The following is a 21,501-nucleotide window of genomic DNA, read 5'->3' on the forward strand; positions in this document are numbered from 1 at the left end:
TTGGAGTCACCCATGCTCCTGCTGGTAATCCTTTGCCCATGCCTGTATAAGTAGCACTGTTAAACTCATGGGCTCACCAAGTCAGACATGGGTAGAAAGATTTCTTTGGTCTGTCTTTAGCACTGTATCTAGGGTTAACAGATATCTGTACCACTTCTTCACAAGAAAAGTCATACACATGGCACCTAAATAGGGACCTGACAGAAATAAAGATGAGTTTGACAGGAGCAATTACTTGCTATTGCAATGGGGAAGACATGAACTGAAGCTGATCTGAGGATGGAGCATCTGCAAGGGCAATCCCAATATGGGTATCATTCCTCATGTGGGATGCGATGGTATATCTGGTAGCAACATAGTCCCTGCTATTGGTCATAAGTTTTAGTTAAGAGTAGGTCATTCCTTTATTTCTTATATTTTATTATTTAAAATAATTTTTAAATTTATACACACACACACACACACACACACACACACACACACACACACACATATGTTCTTCCCTATCAAGTCCTTGCAAATCATCTCCTTCTTACTACCTACCCAACTTGAAGTTAAAAAAAAAATGCAACAACAACCCCCTAAACCAAGAAGACAATGTAAAAATACACCCAAAGTGAAAAAAAATCACCAAACTGTAACCAAATAAAAGTACCCTCCCCAAAACCCTGTGTTGGTCAACCACTCCTGAACATGAGGTCTGATATTCTACTGATTACTCTATTGGAGAAAACTGATTTTCCCTCTCCCAGAAGGTATAACAGTTGTTAATCTTTATTCTACTGGCTAGGTTTTCATTCATTTATTAAAAAATAGCAAAATATATAAGATAAAACAAAAACTATCACATTGAAGTTAGACTAGAGAAACTAACAGAAGGACAAGAGCCCCAAAAAAGGCACAAGAACCAGAACAACCAAGGAATGCCATGAAACCACTAAACTGAAGTGCTAATATATACACAGAGAACATGCTGCAGATCTGTGTAGGCCCTGTGCATGCCAGTTATGGTGGTGCACACCTTAAATCACAGCAAAGGCAGGTGAATCTCTGAGTTCTAAGTCAGCCAGGGCTACATAGTGAGAATCTTAAAAAGTCAGAATAAAAACTTGAATGTAATAATTAAAACTCCTTAGTCCAGAGCCCCTGAACAAATTGGGAGCATGGGGGAGGGGGAAGGAGCAGGAAGAAGAGGAGGGGAGAAGAGGAGGGAGAGGTGAATGTGAGGGATAGGGAAGATTGAATGGGGAGATGAATAGAGGAGAGCAATGAAAGAGACACATCAATAGAGGGAACCATTATAAGTTTAAAGAGAAATCTGGCACTAGGGAATTGTACAGGGATCCATAAGGATGACCCCAACTAACAACCTAAGCAATAGTGGAGAGGCTCCCTTAATTGCCCTTCCCCTATAATGAGAATGAGGACTTCCTTAAATGGCATCCTAGAGCCTTCATCCAGTAGCTGATGGAAGCAGATGCACAGATCCACAACTAAGCATTGAGCCAAACTCCTGGAATCCAGTTGCAGAGAGGAAGAGTGACAAACAAAGGGTTCAACGTCACCCTGGGAAACCCCACAGAAACAGTTAACCTGAACAAGTGGGAACTCATGGACCCATCTGACATCTGGGGAACCAACATAGGACCAAACCAACATAGGTCCCCTGAACGTGGGTGTCAGCTAGGAGGACTGTGCAGTCTATGGGGCCTCTGGCAGTGGAACCAGGATGTATCCCTAGTGCATGAAAAGACTTCAGGAGCCCGTTTTCCTTGGAGGGATACTCCCTTAGCCTAGAGACATGGGGGAGGGCCTAGGCCCTAGCCCAAATGACCTGACAGATTTTGATGATCCCTCATGGAAGGCTTCACCCTCCCTAGGGAGTGGATGGGGGTGGGTGGGGAGTGTCAGTGGGAGGCACGAGAGGATGGGAGAATAAGATTGTTTCTAAGTTAAATAAAATTTATTAATAAAAGGAAACAAAACAAAACAAAAAAACTGCTTAGTCTACAGGTTGATTTAAAAGGTCTGAATAGAAAAGCAATACAGTAAGACAAGAAAGGGAAGAAAGGAAAAATAAAGTAAAAGATAATTAAAAACTCATTCCCATCCTCTAGTATTACTTGTGTGTGGGTGGCAGTGCAAAATCTGGATAGCAGGCCACTTTGGTTGGTGCCAGCTGGAGAGACAAAGGGCTATGTGCTATTTGGCTTCCTCAGTTTTCTTCTATATTGTTCACCTAGCAACCAGAGGACACGGTGTATGGGAAAAGCCATTAGTTCTTGTCCTCAGTGGTCGCCCTGCTTTTCAGGATAGCATGGGGCAGAGCACGAGCTCCACCAATGGACACTAATACATGGTTACCTTCAAGTAGCTAGCCTATTAGCTGAGGTATGATCTCCCTCTCACCATTCCATTTTTGCTGTTTTCTGTCTGTTAAGAACTGAAAGTACTATTTGTGTTTTTTGAGGTTTTCACTTTTTCTGTGGTCTAATTCCCAGCCTCCACAGCTGTATGCCCTGTACTGCAGGCTGTGGACATTCTCTGCCTTTGTTTCACTTCCCAAAGTTTTCTATTTTTTAAACATGGTTCTGATTGCCACTGAAACTGCAGTGTCTTCTCACCATCACCCACTCAGTGAGGGCAGCTGGTTCTCAGTTGTTCCTGGTTTATTTCTGGGAGATGGTAGCAATGCCTGGAGTAGTCTGCCATGCTAGCCTCCATAAAGAATGCATACAACTCTGATAAAAATAGACAAATGATGTGAGTAGAATTTCTATCAAAAGATATATATGTATGTTAATAGTCAATAAGCATATGAAAAGATGCCCGATACCATTAGTCCATAGAGAAATACGTATTGAAATCACAATGTGATAGATACACAATTATAGCTATAACTCAAACACAGCTTAAGTAGAGCAACTGAACCTTCAGTCCACTGGTAGGAGTCTAAAAAGATGATATGCTCCTTAAGTCAAACTGTGAACCTTCCTTACAATGTTAACACAGAATTATCTTATGACCTACCAATTGCACTCCAGGGGAAATGAAAGCATATATCCACATAAAAAACTTCACTAGTTGGGAATGGCAACTCATGTCTTTAATACCATCACAGAGGCAGATGGATCTCTGTGAGTTCAAGGTCAGCCTAGCCTACATTTTGAGCTCTACAACAATCAGGGATACATAGAGAACCGTGTTTCAACAACAACCTTGACACTAACTCCCATTCCTTTAGAGCATTAAAAAGGCAGAAATAATCTAAATCTCCACCATCAGATGGCTGGATAAACAATGTGGTTATATCCACACATGATATTTTATTCTAGAAAGAAGTACTAATTCATAGTACTATGCAGACTTGAAACTTGCTAAGTGAATGAATTCAATCATGGAAAACTGTAGTATGGCTCTTTTCCTATAAACAAATGTTTATAAGAACAGAAAAGTCTATAAAAGGTAAATGATGGGGAATGTTCTTCTGTATATGTTTGACTTATTGGTAGATGAATAAAACACTGATTGGGCATGCAGTGATGTAGCATGGCAAATACTGCCACTAGCTAACCATAGAGGTCTGGAGGTCTGTACAGATGGGCAGGAAGTGATGTAGCTGGGCAGAATCAGAATATAAGCAGGGACAAACAGGAAATAGCTGTCTTCTCTGCAGAGATGTAGCAGGCAAAGGAGATGCATGTCAGGCATTACCAATAAGCTAAGGACCACGTGGAAATACTTAGATGAATAGAAATGAGTTAACATTTAAGACGGAGCTAGCTAATAAGAAACACTAGGAACAGGCCAACAGTTTCATAATTAATAGAGTCTCTGAGTGTTATTTGGAGCTGACGAGACTCTGGCACCAGGCTGGCGGAAAACTGCTGGTAACAAACAGGTAAGGACTTGTTTAGAGTTTGGGTGGGGAGAAAAAGGCATGTCAAGAAAGTGATATGTTTAATACAAACTACTCAACTGTATACTTATAGTAACTGAGCAATAAAGTTATGTAAGTTTTATCTAAATAAAGATAATGATCTTGTAATAGCAAAATGTTTTACTTTTATTTACTTTTATAATATCTCCATTACTGAAGGTGGGAAAGGGGGGAAGAAGAGGGAGAGATGATAGGAAGACAGAGAGGAGGGAATAAGACTATAATCTCCTAGATCTATTATCTAAACCATAACTGTAATAAATACAATGCTGACTGACCACTAACTTGCAAAGGATGGTATCGCCAAATTAAAAGATGACTAAGATAATTGAAATCTGTTCTCTATATAACATCTAAAAATTGAGGGAAAAAGTCTCTTAATGTTTTGATAAAAAACTTGAAATATAGTGATTAATATGTGGCTTTGTTAGACAATTTCAGTAATTAAACACAATGTGAAAAACAGTAAAACAGTTTAATGTCATATTATTAAGCCATGGATTATCTGGTGTGAAGAACAGAATCTGATGAAACCATCAATCTTCACCTTTAATTCTGTAGTTAGTGTCAAACATAAAGTCAGAATCAAAGTATAAAATTAAATTTTATAGTTTATAAATTACACATGTCAACAATTAATATTTATTGCTAAATTAAAAATGTTGCTATATCAATAATAAAGGAGCTGGATTCAGATACAAGCATAATGCAACTTTCTACTTTCTTACTTCTGACACTTTAAAAGCACTATGTTGTTTTCCTTGTCTCTGGGTTTTACTGAGAGTAAATTACTGTTTTGGAGTTTGGAAGATACCAAATGCCAGCTGTCAGGTATGGAACTGTACTAGATTCTTTGATGATATTCTTGTTAGGAACTTCTGGCTGTAGGTCGCATTCTTTTTGTACAGATCCTTAGGTGGGGTCATCCATACGTTTCTGGGAAGAGTTTCTTCTGTCTGGTTACATTTTGTTTTGAGGAAACATAAGCCTTTGTTTTAACAAATTCCTACTACAAACTTCTTCCCTGGTTTTGCCAACACACTCTTTGAATTTTTTTTTTTTTTTTTTTTTTTTTTTTTAGGAGCTTAAGTCCCACAGTGTCACCATCTCTAGGGGCTCAGCAGATAGGTTCTAAGTTCCCCATGTCATTCTCTGAGGTCCACCTTACTTGGCTGAAGAGACATGGGTATGACATAGCATGTTAACAAATCTCCACTAGTCTCACATTCCTCTCACATGAGCAATGAACTCAGGGTTTCAGAAGTGGTCTCACAATGCCTTGGCCAGTTATTTTACCTGGTGTGGTGCCTAGTGACCTGTCTTTAGTCTCAGTTGAAATCCTGTAAGGCTTAGAAAAAGTCATGCTACAAATATATTTTAAATAAATGCAATTAAGCTATTTTCATTTTTTTGTAAATGGAGAAAATATCTTAGTTTATTAGCACAATACAATTAAAATAAGATTAATTAAAAATACACAAAGGAAGTCTAATAATCTGGGGATGGAGAGCTGGCACAGTGGTTAAGGGCACTTTCTGTTTGTTCTTCTAGAAGATCCAGGCTCTGTCTCCATGACCCACACAGTGGCTCACAACTGTCTACAATAACTCCAGTTCTAGGGAATCTGATTTTCTCTTCTGGCTTCCAAGGGCTCTACACATATGTGCACATAAATTCATGCCAAAACTTTACAAAAGTAATTACAAAATGTAATTAAAGTCCAATAATAAAGGATTATAGAACATCAACATACTACTCTTTTTTATTTCTTTTGTAGACAGGGACTCATATACTCAGATTGCTCTCCAATGTCTATATAGCCGAGAGATGTTGAATTTCTGATCTTCCTGTCTCCACTTCCCACCTACAATTTAGATGGTGCTGAGTGAGGACAGAACCAGGGCCTTATTTATGCTAGGCAATAACTATGAACTGGGCAACATCACCTCCCTTTTCCTTTTGTTGTCCCTTTCCCCCTACCTTCCTCCCTCTATTTCTCTTCCTTTTCACCTGCTAAGAATAAAATCCATGACCTTATAAATGCGGAGAAAGAATTCTGTCACTGAATTTCCTTCATAATCCTGTCACATTTCATATGGGTGTATTTTAAAAGTTTAAAAAACAAACAAAACAAACAAACAAAAAAAACCCCCAAAACCAAAATGGTAACAGAAACCAAATACTCTTCCACTACTCCAGAAGTATTACAATTTGATTTTATGTGCAAATGTTATAGATCACAGGTTGACAAAAACTTTTTAAAGAAAGGCAAGAGTAAATATTTTAAGATGTGCATTCAGATCATTAAGATCTCTGCTAGAAATACACAACCTTTGAAAGCAGAGGCAACCACACAAACACAACCAGAGATGTTACATAAATAGAAATAATGGCTATATTTCAGTTTATAACAAATTGTTACCAGAATTTTGTCTAGAAGTCATTGTTGACCATGCCAAAAATTAATCTACTGACATTATACCACATTCTTATTCCTAATCATCCATGAGAATTAAAAATGAATGCTGGTTAACTAAAGGGGGTTATTATAATAGTTAATATATCATTCTATACTGCTTATTTCAAAACACACTGTATTAACTGTAACAGTCACAAATTAAAACTAATATTAAGAACAAAATACCTGTACCTGGCTTTGTGAATTACTGCTTATTAAAGGCATTTTAGAATAAAGTTTAAACAGGAGAGAAATTAATTCATTACATTTGTGAAAAGAATCAAATCTGTTCTCTCTCAAGACAATAACTACCTTTCCCAAATTAGTCTTTGCAAATAAAAGAAAAAAAATGAAATTCATCTGAAAAGGACTTATAAAAATTATATTTGGGATTAAATCTTATTCGTCCTATACGCTAAGCAACTTTGAGCTACTTCCTCAGCAGAGAGAGAGAGAGAGAGAGAGAGAGAGAGAGAGAGAGAGAGAGAGAGAAAGAGAGAGAGAGAGAATTGCATGTGTGTGCACCCATGTGGGGGCTACAGCTGACTTTGGGCAGACACCTTTCTTCCTCTTGCTCTCCTCATTCTTTGAGACAGGGTCTCTCTCTCAAGGTTAGGCTGGCGTGAAAGTGAGCTCAAAGATCTGCTGCTGTCTCTTGTCCCTGAAACACTGGGTTAGAGCCACATGCTTAGGGCGTTGAGTAGTTTAAGTGTTTTCCCACTGAACCATCTTTCCCGGTCCCTTAGCCCAGATGTTCTAATGAACTCAATGCCTACCTGGTAGTGATAGGCAGGTTGCTGATAAACTGGCTGCGCTACCATCACAGGAGAACTAGATATGGACCGTGACTGTGGGAGAAAACAAAATTTACTTTAGGAAAAACTTTAAATTACAATAAAAATTTATCTTGAATTATTGCCTAAGCTCAGTTAACTTTTGGTTATTAATTAAAATGTTCTTCATCTTATGGCATCATTACCAACTTTATTTAAATCTATTTATTAAAATAATCAGTTTTTCTATGTTGCTTCATTTTCATAGTAACACTGAAACAAAATACCACTGAAGTTTCTTTAAGTCTGAAACTTAATACCTTCAATGGTTATGAAAATACAGGCCTATGAGAACATCTAGAAAAAAATGGCACCTGTACTAAGTGTCATGGCCTATTTCCACTGTAGAAACCAGAAGTTGGCTATATTTACAATAGTGGTTAACATCAAATGAATAATCTTATGTTGATTTTCTCATTGCTTAGAACCAACATTCCATTTCATTATTATATATTTAATTAAAATATTTATTGAAACACAGTGAAATCATGTTTAAGTAATTTAATATTTAAATGAGTTAATAATTCAAAAATTGTGACAGGTTTGTGTTTGAAGAAAATGAAGTATCTTTTGATTATTAAAAATGACAGGGTAAGCTCACAAACAGATTACTTAAGACCAGATTATTAATAAAACAGGTAAGTTATATTTCAATATAGGCAAAATAAAGTGATGCTAATGATTAAAATTTAATTTTTAACTTGGGATGTAATATACTAATTTTTTGTTTAAACGTCCACAACCCCAAAGTCAAGACAAATATCATGATATTATACAATACAGATTTGATATGCTAATAAAATTATAGCACAGATAAGGCTAGAAAGTAATAGTATATTTTACTGTTCTTAATATGCTAAAGGAGGAAAATTACCATCTCAGCAGATGGTAATTGCCTTTTTATGATGAAAATTCTTAGCAAACAGAACAGATATTAATATAGGAGAATTTCAACCATAATTGATTTTGCTTCATAAGAGCACTTAGCTATGTTAGGGGACATGCTTAACTGCCATAATTATGGCAGAAATCCTTTTAAACATTTTACAATGGCATGACTAATATTCTACAACAATGAAATATTTGGCTCCAAGTGGAAATAAAGCCAAGATTTTGAAACTCTGGTTCACAGTGTGTTCTCAAAGCTAATGTTGGGGCCATCCAGGAAAGACCCTAATTCAGAGCTGACCCTTAATGGGATTAATGGGATGTGTTTGGAGACTGAGCATGTTGGATGTGACATAGAATCTGCTGCAGTGTTGGAGCAGCAGTTTTAGGAGAGGTATGGACTCTGGCTCTTGGGTCCAGGTGATGAGTTTACAGAGCACCAGATACAACAAAGTATCTACAAAAGTAGGTCCAAGTTCATCACGGTAATTCTGAATTCACAAAATGAATACCAAAGAAAAACTGCAACATGCTTGACTCATGAATTGTGTGTGTGTGTGTTTTTTTTTGTTTGTTTGTTTTATTTTTGGAGGGAGGGTTTCTCCACATAGCCCTGACTGTCCTGGAACTTACTCTGTAGACCAGGCTGGCCTCAGAGTCAGAGATCCACTTGCTTCTGCCTAAAAGTACTGAGATTAAAGGCATGTGCCACCACTACCCAGTGTGAACTGTGCTTGAGAGGACATACAGTATTAAGAAGAATTTAAACCGGAGGATCTAAAGAAGCCAGAATTAACCCTAAATAGTATTTTTACATATAATAAAGATTCCCATTTGATGTTCAGTTTGTCACATTAAGAACAGAATTTGGGGGACTGGAGAGATGGTTCAGTGGTTGAGAGCACAGAGGACCCAGGTTAAATTCCTTACACCTACATGGCAGCTAACAACTGTAACTCCAGCATCTAACACCTCACACAGACATACACACAGGCAAAACACTATTAAAAATTAATAAATAAAAAGAATAAATTAAAAAAAAATTTAAAAGACAGAATTTGGAAGTTGAAGATGAATAAATGCTGAAATAGGGTCCCTTGATTTTTTTCCTGTCTGAATACTGGGCACTTCATTTACCGAGATTGCCATCATAACCAGGACTTTCATTCTTCACTATCAGAGTTGACTATTAACATTGCTTTTGACTTAACAGTAAGGATAAGTACAGAAAAACAGAGCCAAGAGGTAGTGGATCACACCTTTAACCTCAGTATTTGGGCACCTTTAATCCTGGCATTAAGGAGGTGGAGACAGGAAGGGGTGTATGGCTGGATGGAGAGAGGAATATAGGAGAAGTAAACTGTCTCATTGGGCATGGCTTGAGCATATATGAGACCTCAAAGTCCACTCCACAGTGACACACTTCCTTTAACAAGACCAGACCTACTCCAACAAGGCCACACTTCCTTTGGGAGTGTTTTCTTTCCAACTACTACATTCATGTACTTTACATTCTTTCCCACAGTGTCCACACGCATACTTTGGCCGATCCTCTTTCACTCTTGTCCTTTATCTTTCCAGCTGTTCCTGCTGTTCACTTCCATTCTCAGCAGTCTCCCTTCTACTTTGTCGTATTTATTCAATTACTGTTTTCAGCTCCTTTCTCAAAATTTCCCCTTTCACGGTTCCCTTTCTAGCTTTATAATCTACACTCACACTTACTGCCACATAAATGCACAAATGCACAATATAAAAATTAGAAGCTAGGATCTTTGTAAGAGAGGGAATTTGGTATTTTTTCTGAATTTGGGTTACCTCACTTAATATAATAATTTCCAGATTTATCCATTTTACCACAAATTTCACAATTTCAATCTCCTTATAACTGAATGACAAGAATAGCAATAAGCAAATGTGTAAGTACCTCTGTGGTATAGAGTTAACTCAGCTCTCAAGCTCTGAGTTGTATATCTCTAGACCATAAACTCATCCATGCAAACTCTCATCTGCTCCATGCAATGCAAATATTCTAAGGTATTTGATAGCCCTCTGTACCCTGTGCAGTACGTGTACCTCTTGTTTGATGCTGCTGATGAAATGTAAAAATAATTCCTTAAAGTCAATTATTAACATCTAGTAACAAATGAAAAAAAAAAAGAGTATCTTAAGCTACCTATATGCATACATGTCTCACTTGTATAAAGTCATACAGCGATCCCTCAACTTCTTTTTCCCCAAACAAGATTATGTTAATATTGTGTCAGAGATACTGCCATTATAATAATTAGGAGGAAAAAATATTGACATACCAAATCAAAGGCATTATTAGTTAACTGTCACAAACTATTAGGTAACATTTTTTTCCCAAAAAGATATCCTTCATAAATGTAACAATAACTACAGAGTAGTAAGAACCAAGTAAACAAAAGTTGTGTCATTTCTTCTTATTGAGAAAGTAAAAATTTTTGATGGATGAAAATAAAAGAGAGACTTATGTAACTAAATGAATAAACAGATTATGTTCAAGGATAGGAAAATTCAATTACAAAAGATTTAAATGTCCCAAATTAATATTCATGTTGAAAGGAATTCTAAAAAGACCAACAGGGGATTTCCAAAGAACAGCTGATGCATAAAATTTTAACTCATAAAAAGCAAATATATATGGTTATGAGTATGAGAAACTGAAAAAAGAACAAAGTGAGAGATATGCCTTATGCAACTTCAAGACTCATGATAAGGTCTGGTAAGATGACTCAGCAGGTAGGGAGAGGGACCTGCCAGTTGCCTGAAGATGTAAATTTCACTGCTGGAATTTACACACTGGAAGGAAGGAACTGACTCCTACAAATTGTCTGAGTATGTACATGTTTAATACGGAAAGGCACAATAAAAAAATGGGTTTGAAAGATGACGAAGGAACAAGAAAAACAAAACAAAACAAAAACAACAACAAAAAAAAACAAAACAGTTCTCCTTAGAAAACAGCTCTTTTGTCTGTAAGCCAAACAGCCTATATAACTGAGGTTTTGGAGGCAAACCTACATTATTTTTCTCGGCTTTCTCTGGTAGCCTTTACTTTGCCAGCCTATTAAATGCTAAGAGGGTAACTACTGTTTGTTCTTTGGATACAGAAGGCATTTCCTGTCTCTGAGTGTTTCTGTGTTTCAGCTAAGGCCAGCAAACACCCTCTTCCCTGCCAGTACTTGATAGCCCTTTGTGGAGGGCATCCTGACAGCATTCAAAGAACGAAGAGTTCAAGAGCTTGGGGATGTTATTATTATTTTCCCAGTTTCTTCTCTTTCCTCCATTATGTTTTGTTTAGGCTAAGGCACTTTGCATTTCCCAGCACACGCTGGATAAAGGGAGGAAGAGAAGCAGAGTTAAGAACAGAAGAAGGAATGGGCAAATGGACGCTAAATCAACAATATGTGCTTCCTTTCAGATAAGGTCTTGTTGTGGACTCCATTATCAACATTTGACCTTGGAAATACCTGAGAGATCTTAATATATTACTGTTGATTCTTGCTTAACAATAAGCTGTGGTGTTCATCATGGGATTTATTATTGAAACATTTCTCTTTAATCAATATCCATTCACATCACATAGTAAATCAGAGTTCTCTCTGTGACCCTACCAAACTAAGAAAGAGAGATACATGGTGTGTCTCTTCAGTTGCTGTGCTTCATAGTCTTTCCTTCATTTTTTTAATGGCCATTGTGAGCCAACTCTGTATATGAGAATGTGACATTCATGTGCATCAAAAATAAATAGGAATATTAAAACAAAACAAAACAAAAACAGCAACAAAAAAGCCCTATATGCTCTCTCAAACAAAATGTAGTAAGACTCATGAGAAAGTCATAACATTTAAAATGTAACTGGGAAAGTATATAACCAGTGAAATAGAATGAAAAACTCAGAAACATATCCACCACAAGAAACACAGCATTTGAAAAAGGTTCCATTTCAAAACAGAAAAAGGGATTGATATATCAACATATAAACTAAAGATTTAAATCTAGATATGAAAAGCAGCAACATTTAGGAATATAAAATCTAAAAGGTTACCTATATTCTTGTAATAAAGTTGAAATTGTTTATCAACAATCATTCACAGGTTTGTCAACATTTAAACAATAAACACATAAAATTGTGTCGTTTTGAGAAAAATATAAACAGTGTTAATAGGCAAGCTACAAACTGGAAAAACATTTTTATAAAATCCATGTAATGAATTCAGGATAAAGAGAAATCACCTTTTTAGGAAAATGGAGTATGAAGAAAATGAACAAGCAACTCAGAATAAATGGCTAACAATGGGTTCAAGACATCTAACCTCTTCACCTAGCCATATTCTACATGTTCTTGTCTAGTGTCTACCATAGTGAGTCTGCCTGTTCTTCCCCTGCTTACACCCCCTTCTCAACTCCCCAGATTACCCCTATATTGCATGCTTAGACCTGGACACTTTGTGCAACCAGCACAGCCCCATATTTACCTGATTTCATTCCATCTATGCCATTTCCACCTTCTAAACCTATCCTACCAAGACATCTTTGATGGGGGAATGTCCCTCTGTATATGTTTCTCTTATTGGTTGATGAATAAAACACGGATTGGCCAGCAGCCAGGAAGGAGGCATAGTCGGGGCTACAAGACCAGGAAAAGGCTGGGGAGAGGATGGCAGAGGCCACAAAATGGTGCCATGCTGCTGAAGGAGTAACATGCCAGATTATGGGTAAGCCACAGCCTCGTGGCAATACACAGATTAATAGAAATGGATTAATAATTAAGACAGAGCTAGCCAATAAGAAACCCGAGCCATAGGCCAAACATTTTCTACTTAATGTAAATCTTGGTGTGATTATTTGGGACAAAGTGGTTGTGGGACCAGGCGGAACAGAAACCTCCATCTACACATCTTCTCTTTTGCCCCATCCTCTCTATCCATATCTGACCAAGGCTGCCAAAAAAAGTTCACATGCCCATGTATTACTGCAAACTATAAAATGGAAGCACAAACCAGTATTTTTTCTCTAAGGTCCAACAGTTCTGTAGAAATGTTTGCCAATGACATTACCTAGATGAGCTCCAGGATGAAGTATTTAAAAGAATAATAATAAATTTCAATAAGAGAAATTAAGGAGAAAGAACTTAAGGAGAATAAACCTGAATAGTAGTCAAGAAAACACAAACATAAGACTGACAGACACAATGAAGACAGTTCAAGACTTAAAAACAGAATTCAATAAATAGAAACAGTGACAAGGACTCAAACTGAAATGAGGACAGAATTGAAAAACCTAATAATAACACAACTAGACAAATTCAAAGGAAAGCCTTACAAACAGAATGAGTAAAGTAGCAAATAGACTTTCAGGACTCAAAGCCAAAGTAGATGATCTACACAAAATAAGGAATATAAAAATAATTTAAAAAATACAGGAAAGGAACATACAGTGAAAATAATCCCAAGTCAACAGCATGACTAGATCTTCAACAAGATCATAGAAGAAAACTAGGTACAAGAAGCACACAAACAAATAGACCAGCCAGGAAAGAAAATCCCATGGTACATCTTAGTTAAAGCACTAAGTATATAGAAAAAGGAAGTATATTTGAAAGCTGCAAGAGAAAAAAAAAACCCACCAGTTATATATAAAGAAAAACTCATAAGAGTAACAGCTGATAAAAAAATTTGAAAGCCAGAAGAACCTGGAGTAATACATTACAACTCCTATAAGACCATGATGGTTAACCTGGACTATACAAACAGCAAAATTATCTGCACTATTTGAAGGAGAAAGGAAAGCTTCCCACAAAATAAACAGGCTAAAAATTCATATCTATTAAATTAAACCTAAATAAAATGCAAGAAGCAATATTTTTTTTTTTTTGCTAAAGAGAAGGAGACATGGAAGAAAACATGGAGTCATTACTAAATCACAATGTACACAAACACCATCAAAAATCAGCACAATGACCAAAATTAAACCATATGTTTCAATAACTTTAAAGATGAATGACCTTAAATCTTGTAGTCAAATGACTAAGGGTGGCTAAAGGTATCAAGAAAAAAAATCCACCTATCTGTATAAATGAAACACTCCTTGGCTTTAAAGATAGGTACCTAAGAGTAAAAGTATAGGCAAAAGTAGTATTTCACTCAAATGGGACCAGGAAGCAAGCAGATATTGCTATCCTAATATCTGATAAAACACAATTCAAACTGAAACTAATTAGAAGAGATAAAAGGGGACACTCATTCTAATCCAGTAAACAATTAACCAACAATACATTATTATCCTAAACATATATTCATAAACTGTGGCACCCCTAATTTCATAAAAAAGTTAATACTAATTTTAAAGACACAGGCCAACATCAACACAATAATTGTAGGTAATTTCAATACCCCACTTTTTTAATAGATCATTTGGACAAAAAATAAGCAAAGAAATAGCAGAATTAAAATGACATTATACATCAAATGGACTTCACAGACATCTATTGAATATTCCATCCAAAAAATTCACATTCTACTCAGTAACACACAAAAGCTTTACAAAAGAGACCACATGCTGGGACACAAAACAAATATTCATAAATTAAAAAGACTGAAATAACTTTGTATATCCTAGCTGACCACAATTCAATAAAACAAAATTTACAGCAAACAAATCTCTAGTAAATACACAAACCCATGAAGATTAAATAACTCATTAGTGAATGATGAATAGGTTAAAGAAGAAATCAAAACATAAAAATATTTCCTTGAACTAAGTGAAAATGAAAAATATAATAAAACTACTGGTATACATTGGAAATAGTCCTATGAGGGAAATTTATAGCTTTAAGTGTCTATATTAAAAATCAGAAAGAGTATAAACAAATGGCTTAATGACATAACTCATAAAAACTAGAAAAATAAGAACAAATCTAATAAATCTAGTCAAGGGCACGGAATAAAAAAAATTAGAGCAGAAATTACTGAAATAGAAACAAAGCAATTCAAATAATCAACCAAACTAAGAGCTGGTTCTTTGAGAAGATAAAATTGTGAGACCAGGCCCAACTAACCCAAAGAAAGAGGGGACTCACTGGAAATATTACAATAGACATCAAAGAATTCAGAATATTAAATAGAAATACTTTAAAAACTAGTACTCCATCAAGCTGTAAAACCTAAAAGAAATAGTTAAATTTCTAGATTCAGCCAAATCACCAACATTAAACCAATCGAAATCAGTAACTTAAATAGACCCATATGAAATGACAAGACTGAAATAACAAAATGTTTTCCAACAAAAAAGTTTAGGACCAGATAGAGTCAGAAAGATTCAAAGAAGATCTATAGCTAATACTTCTTAAACTTTAAGAAACAGAAACAGAAGGAGCACCACCAAATTCCTCCTATGAAGCCATGTCACATTGGAGCTGGTATTAGAATGGTATCCTGGCAGTTGGGAGCCAAGAAAAACTACTAAGTCACTGTAAGCATAGCCGCTTAAAGCTCTGCTCCAGGGAAAGGCTTCCCCAGTGTAAGTGTAACAATTCTGCTGTGGCAGGGGAGGGTTTCCCCAGCAAAGCTGTTAACAGCTCTGCTTAGGTAATGATGTGTTTAACCCTCACGGAAGAGATTTAGTGGCAAGGGAGACTTCAGGAGTGTGGCTGCATCTAGGATGAGAAGCAGCAGCAAACAGAACAGGGCAGAGCTTATGTAGGGTTTCTTAAGTGTGTGTGGGGGTGCTTTTCCAGGGTGTCTTGGAATTGGTGGATTTTTGTAGCCTGATTCTGGGGCAAGTTCAGGAATTGGTGGGATTCTGTGCTCTGATTGGTCCTGGGATCAAGCCAAAGGTCAGGATGTTTTTCACTTGTCCCAGGTCTACGGTCAAGTCAGCTGCAGGGTATTCTTTCTTTAACATTTTAAGCCCTACAGTTCTCAATACCCAAATCAGGTAAAGGCATACACACATGCCTGCCCTCCATGGCCTGTAGCACAAATAATAAAAACCCAGAGACAAAGATACTGGGGTTCAAATCAAAGACCAGCAAAGCAAAGCAGCCAAGCTGCCAGAGGGCACTTACCTGTACCAGTGCTGTCCTAAACATGGCTGAAGACTAATTGCCCTGAGACTGAAAGCCAGGTCTGAGACCCTGCTCGTGGCTTAAATACCTCAATAGTGCTGGGATTAAAGGCATGGGCTCTGTTTCTCTTTTAGACTGATTCACTCTCATGTAGCCTTGGGTGGCTTTGAACTCTACCTGCCTCTGTCTCCCAAGTCCTGGCCTCTATGGCTATGGCCAGCTTTGCACTCTTACTATTTATTTATTAGATTATAAACAATTTATCACCACATCGACCCAGGCAGCTTTATCCCTGAACATCAGGGATGTTTCAACACATTCAAGTCCATAAATGTGTAATAAACCACATAAATGGATGTAGAGACAAAAATCACACAATCATCTCAATAGATATAGAAAAATTTTTGGTGAATACAATATGCTTATCTGATAAAGGTTCTTGAGAATGTAGAGTCAGAAGGAACACACTTCAACATAATAAAGTATGTATATATGAAATACCCACAGTCAAAATCATCCTAAATAGAGAAAATATGGAAGCAATCCAACTAAAGTCAGGAAGGAGACAAGACTATCTAGTATTACCACTCCTTTCAAGACTGTGCTCAAAGCACAAGCTGGAGAAGTAAGGCAAGAGAGGAAAATTAAAGGGATACACGTAGGAACAGAAGAAGTCAAATTAACTCTAGTTGCAAAAAAAAAAAAATGTCACATATTTTACTGGAAACTTTCTAGAAATGATAAATTTAGCAATGAGGCAGGAAACAGAAACAACTTGCACAAATCAATAGTTTTTTTAAAATACAGAAATAATAAATATGCAAAGAAAGAGACTATGGAAAGATTCCCATTTACAATAGCCTCAAAGAAAAAGTATAAAGGAATAAACCTATCCAAGGAAGTGAAGGACCTCTACAATGAAAACTTTAAGCCTCTGAAGAAACAGATAAAGAGACTAGAAGATGAAAAGACATCAAACATGGGTTTGTAAAATTAATATTGTGAAAATAACCTTTTTCTCAAAACTCACTTATAGATTAAATGCAATCCTAATTAAAATTTCTGTCTCATTCTTCACAGAAATAAAAAAAATTATCTTAAAATTCATATAAAAGCAGAAAGACCCCAGACAGCCAAAAACCTCCAGAGCAATAATACTTGAGTAATCCATTCCAAATATCAAGATATATCACAAAGTCAAAGTTATAAAAACCATATGGTATTGGCACAAAACAGACACATAGACCAATAGAACAAAACTGAAGATACAAACATGAGTACATGTAACTTTAGTCGTTTAATATTTGACAAAGATGTAAAAAACATACTGTGGAGAAAAGAAAGCATCTTCAACAACTAGTGAAGAATGAAATTAGCCCTATTTTTATCACCTTGCACAAAACCTAACTACAAAGGAATCAAAAACCTAAATGTGAAACCCGAAAACACTGGAAGTGATATAAAGAAACATAGACAATACATAATTAAAACTGTAGGAAAGGACTTTCTGAATAGGATTCCATTTGCCCAAAAATTAAGATCAACAATTCACAAGTTGGACTTCATGAAACTAAAAAGCTTTGGGTCATTAAAGAGTTTTAAACAATGCCCCACTTAAGAAATGTGCCTGTGACTTGAACGCAGAACTCAAAAGAAGAAAAAAAATGGCAAAGAAATATCATAAAAATTTTCATTATTTTTAGTGAGATATTCACTTTGTCTGCACCTGTGGCATAGACCATGCCCATTGGGGGTGGAGACAGGGCCGGACATTACCTGGGGGGGAACTAAGTCTGAGGAGAGAGCTCGGAGAGCTCTCTTGCTTGCAGCACGAGGACAGAAGAGCATCCGGAGGTGTTCTTGGGACCAGGAACCTGCTGGTGTTCATCTGTCTATGTTATAAGTTATTTCTCCCTGAATAAACATCTATTTGTCCTATTTGTTTCTCCTGATCCTTTTTAATAATAACATCATATTGGAGATGACAATAGAGAGCTGACAGGTAGAATACAAAACATGGAACATAAAAATGACCAATTAAAAACAATTTGTTCCATGTCTGATGCGTCAATAACAAAAACAAAACAATGCAATGCATTAACATGCTAGTACAAACAGCTTGTTCCTGGTTGGACAAAGCTACATAATAAGGTTAAAAAAATCTGGAACACCAGATGGAAAAACTAGTAGATAGAATCTGTTCCATGTCTGAGGATAATGTCAAGCTAGGGGATAGAACATTGTTTCTAGAAGGCAGTTTACTTGCCATTCAGATAATATCTAAGGATGAGACTATTAAAAATATGGAATCATTTGTAGTTGGAGAAAGCAAGAGACTGATTCAATGAAGTCTCTAGAAAGTTTTATGATTCAAGAAGTTCAGGCACTCAAAGAAACAATGGTGAATAGATTTCAGGCCTTAGAAGACCTTCAATCTGATACACCAGAAGAAGAACAGGGCATGAAACAGACTTAAAATTTTATACACCATTTAGGGTCAGGGGAGTTTTCCCTGTATCTATTAATGAAAAACCAGCAATGAAAAAACACCCAAAAAGTGTCGTTCCATATCAGTGGGAACCAATATGTATGGCATGCACTCACCATATGTGAAGCAATTAATAAAATCATGGACAAGAAATAAGGTAACCCCTAAGGATTGGGATCAATTAATATCAGCTGTCCTTGAAAACTCCTTTCAATTAGAATGGAGGGCTTTATGGAGAGAGGAAGCAAAAGCTCTTAAAATACAGGGCTTACAAAAAGGTTATAAAGCTCCCCAAGATAAAATTCTTGGTGAGGGTCTTTATGCTGACCCAGAAACTCAAGCTGCCTATGATGAACACATCTTGTCTCTATATAGTACAACAGCCTTAAATGCTTGGGATAAGGTTCATGAACTAGGGGAGAGGATAGAATCCTATACCAAGATAAGGCAAGGACCAAGAGAACGCTTTAGTGTATTCCTAGAAAGGTTGTCTAGGGCAATACAATTAGAGATAGCAGACACAGATTCTAGACAAATATTCATAGAATCATTAGCTTATGAGAATGTGAATCCACAGTGCAAACAGGTGCTTTGGCCTTTAAAAATCAGATCAGCATCCTTGGATGAATGGGTCCTATATACAGCCAACATTAAGTATAATGACAATAACACTGAAGCTTGGGTAGGAGAAGCCATATCTAAAGGTCTGAGAAGACATCAAGATAACAGAGGTTTTAACTATGGTGACATAGAAGCTTGGGTAGAAGCCATCTCCAAAGGTCTGAAAAGATATCAAAATATCAGGTGTTTTAACTGTGGTAGGATAGGACATCTAAAACGAAATTGTAGGCAAATCATTTCTAGAAATAATACTCCCAGGAATGAATCAAACAGAAGACCTTAGCCTTCTGGGTTATGTAGAAGGTGTGGCAAAGGCCGACACTGGACCAATGAATGTAGCTCGACCACAGACAAGCAAGGAAACCCTTTACAATCGGGAAACTCCTTGGGGGGCCTCTTGAAGGCCCCCATGTCAAAGGTGGTCCGGAAATTCCCAGTCACAGTGGAGGACAGTCTCCCACAGGACGATTAGAAAATCCAGTGCCTATTGTAGAAACTCATACCGCTCTGGATGACAAACTAGTGATGGAAGTTGAATCAAACATAAAAGAAGGAAACAAAAAACGTATATTTTGGCAAACCTCTATAAACAGTCATAGGCCTACATTGATAGTTAAAATGACTAACAGACTGTTTGGAGGCATTGTGGACACAGGGGCTGATGTAACTATCGTAACTAATACATCTTGGCCTCCAAATGGCCCCAGAAAGAGGTAAATGTTCAATTCTTAGGGATTGTAACCCTGTCTCAGGTAAAACAGAGCACGAGATGGACTGAATGTATAGGACCGGAAGGACAGAGAGGAAGGTTGAGACCATATGTGGCTGATATAGCAATAAATCTATTACAGCAATGGAAGCACAGATTAACATTCCCCCAGTATTAGATATGAACCATAAATGACATTATGATTTTGGAAAAAGTATTATAAAATACTATACAAAACAGACACCTAATATCCAGGCTGTACAAAAACAGAATACAAGTGCCACACACACAGAGGAACCAAAATCCCTACCCTTAAAATGGCTAACAGATGAACCTGTCTGGGTAGGACAATGGCCTATGACCTCTGAGAAGTTAGAGGCTTTAGAAAACCTGGTTCAGGAATGGCTAAATGCTGGACATATCGAGGAATCTACCAGCCCTTGGAACTCTCCTGTATTTGTTATCAAAAAGAAATCTGGTAAATGGCGAATGCTTACAGACTTGAGAGCCATCAATAAAGTTATTCAGCCAGTGGGTTCTCTACAGCCTGGAATGCCCTTGCCTTCTTTTATACCCAAAGAATGGCCTATTATAGTTACTGATTTAAAGGATTGCTTCTTCACTATACCTTTACAAGAAAAGATAAAGAGAAATTTGCCTTCATGGTACCTAATTACAATAATTCTCAAACGGTGAAGAGATATCAATGGAAGGTTTTGCCACAGGGGATGCTAAATAGCCCCACCCTGTGCCAATATTTTATGCAAAAACCATTGAAAATAGTTTGTAAACAGTTTCCATAATCCATGGATGATATATTGTTAGCTGATTTTAAAGTAAACATATTAGAAAAAAATGTTTGAGAAAGTAAAGGAAGTTTTACCTCGGTGGGGATTACAAATTGCAACAACAACAACAACAACAACAAAATACAAAAAGGAGACTCTATCAACTACTTAGGATATAAAATAGGTCTACAGAAAATTAGACCACAAAAAGTACAGATCAGGAGAGATCGCTACCAGACTCTTAATGATCTTCAAAAACTACTAGGAGAGATTTCTCAACTACAAACCATTACTGGAATAGAAGGACATAATTTAAAAAAATTTGAAAATGACCCTAAAAGGGTACAAGGACTTAAATAGTTCATGAATACTATCAGCAGAAGCCAAAAAGGAATCAGAATGGGTAGAAAAGAAGATACTAGAAGCACATGTGGACCGTGTGGATCCCAAACTAGACAGTATTCTGGTTATATTACCATCTAAAGAATATCCTTCAGGGATTTTGATGCAGAGGAAAGATATCATATTAGAATGGATATTTCTACCACACAAACAGAACAAAAAACTAAAAACATATATAGAAAAGATCTCTGACTTGATTATAAAAGGTAAATTAAGAGTTCATCAACTGACAAGAAGGGTCCCAGCAGAAATTATAATACTTTTAACTAATAAAGAAATTTC

At 36.6% G+C, this 21,501-nt stretch overlaps 1 protein-coding gene across 3 annotated transcripts in view; it reads right to left on the reverse strand.

Moving 5' to 3' along the window:
• The window catches only part of Boll (boule homolog, RNA binding protein), a 101,392-nt gene that overhangs the window by 40,629 nt on the left and 39,262 nt on the right, over nt 1–21,501 (reverse strand). For all 3 annotated transcript variants that reach the window (XR_007834873.1, XM_051190224.1, XM_051190225.1), the window contains exon 7: nt 7,175–7,246. Coding sequence is in view for 2 of the 3 variants with exons in the window: in XM_051190224.1 (XP_051046181.1) it covers nt 7,175–7,246 (72 nt within the window). In the remaining variant the exon portion in view is untranslated. The remainder of the gene's footprint in view (nt 1–7,174; nt 7,247–21,501) is intronic.

This window comes from Phodopus roborovskii, unplaced genomic scaffold (assembly GCF_943737965.1).
Source record: "Phodopus roborovskii unplaced genomic scaffold, PHOROB, whole genome shotgun sequence".
In the NCBI taxonomy this organism is placed as follows: domain Eukaryota; kingdom Metazoa; phylum Chordata; class Mammalia; order Rodentia; family Cricetidae; genus Phodopus; species Phodopus roborovskii.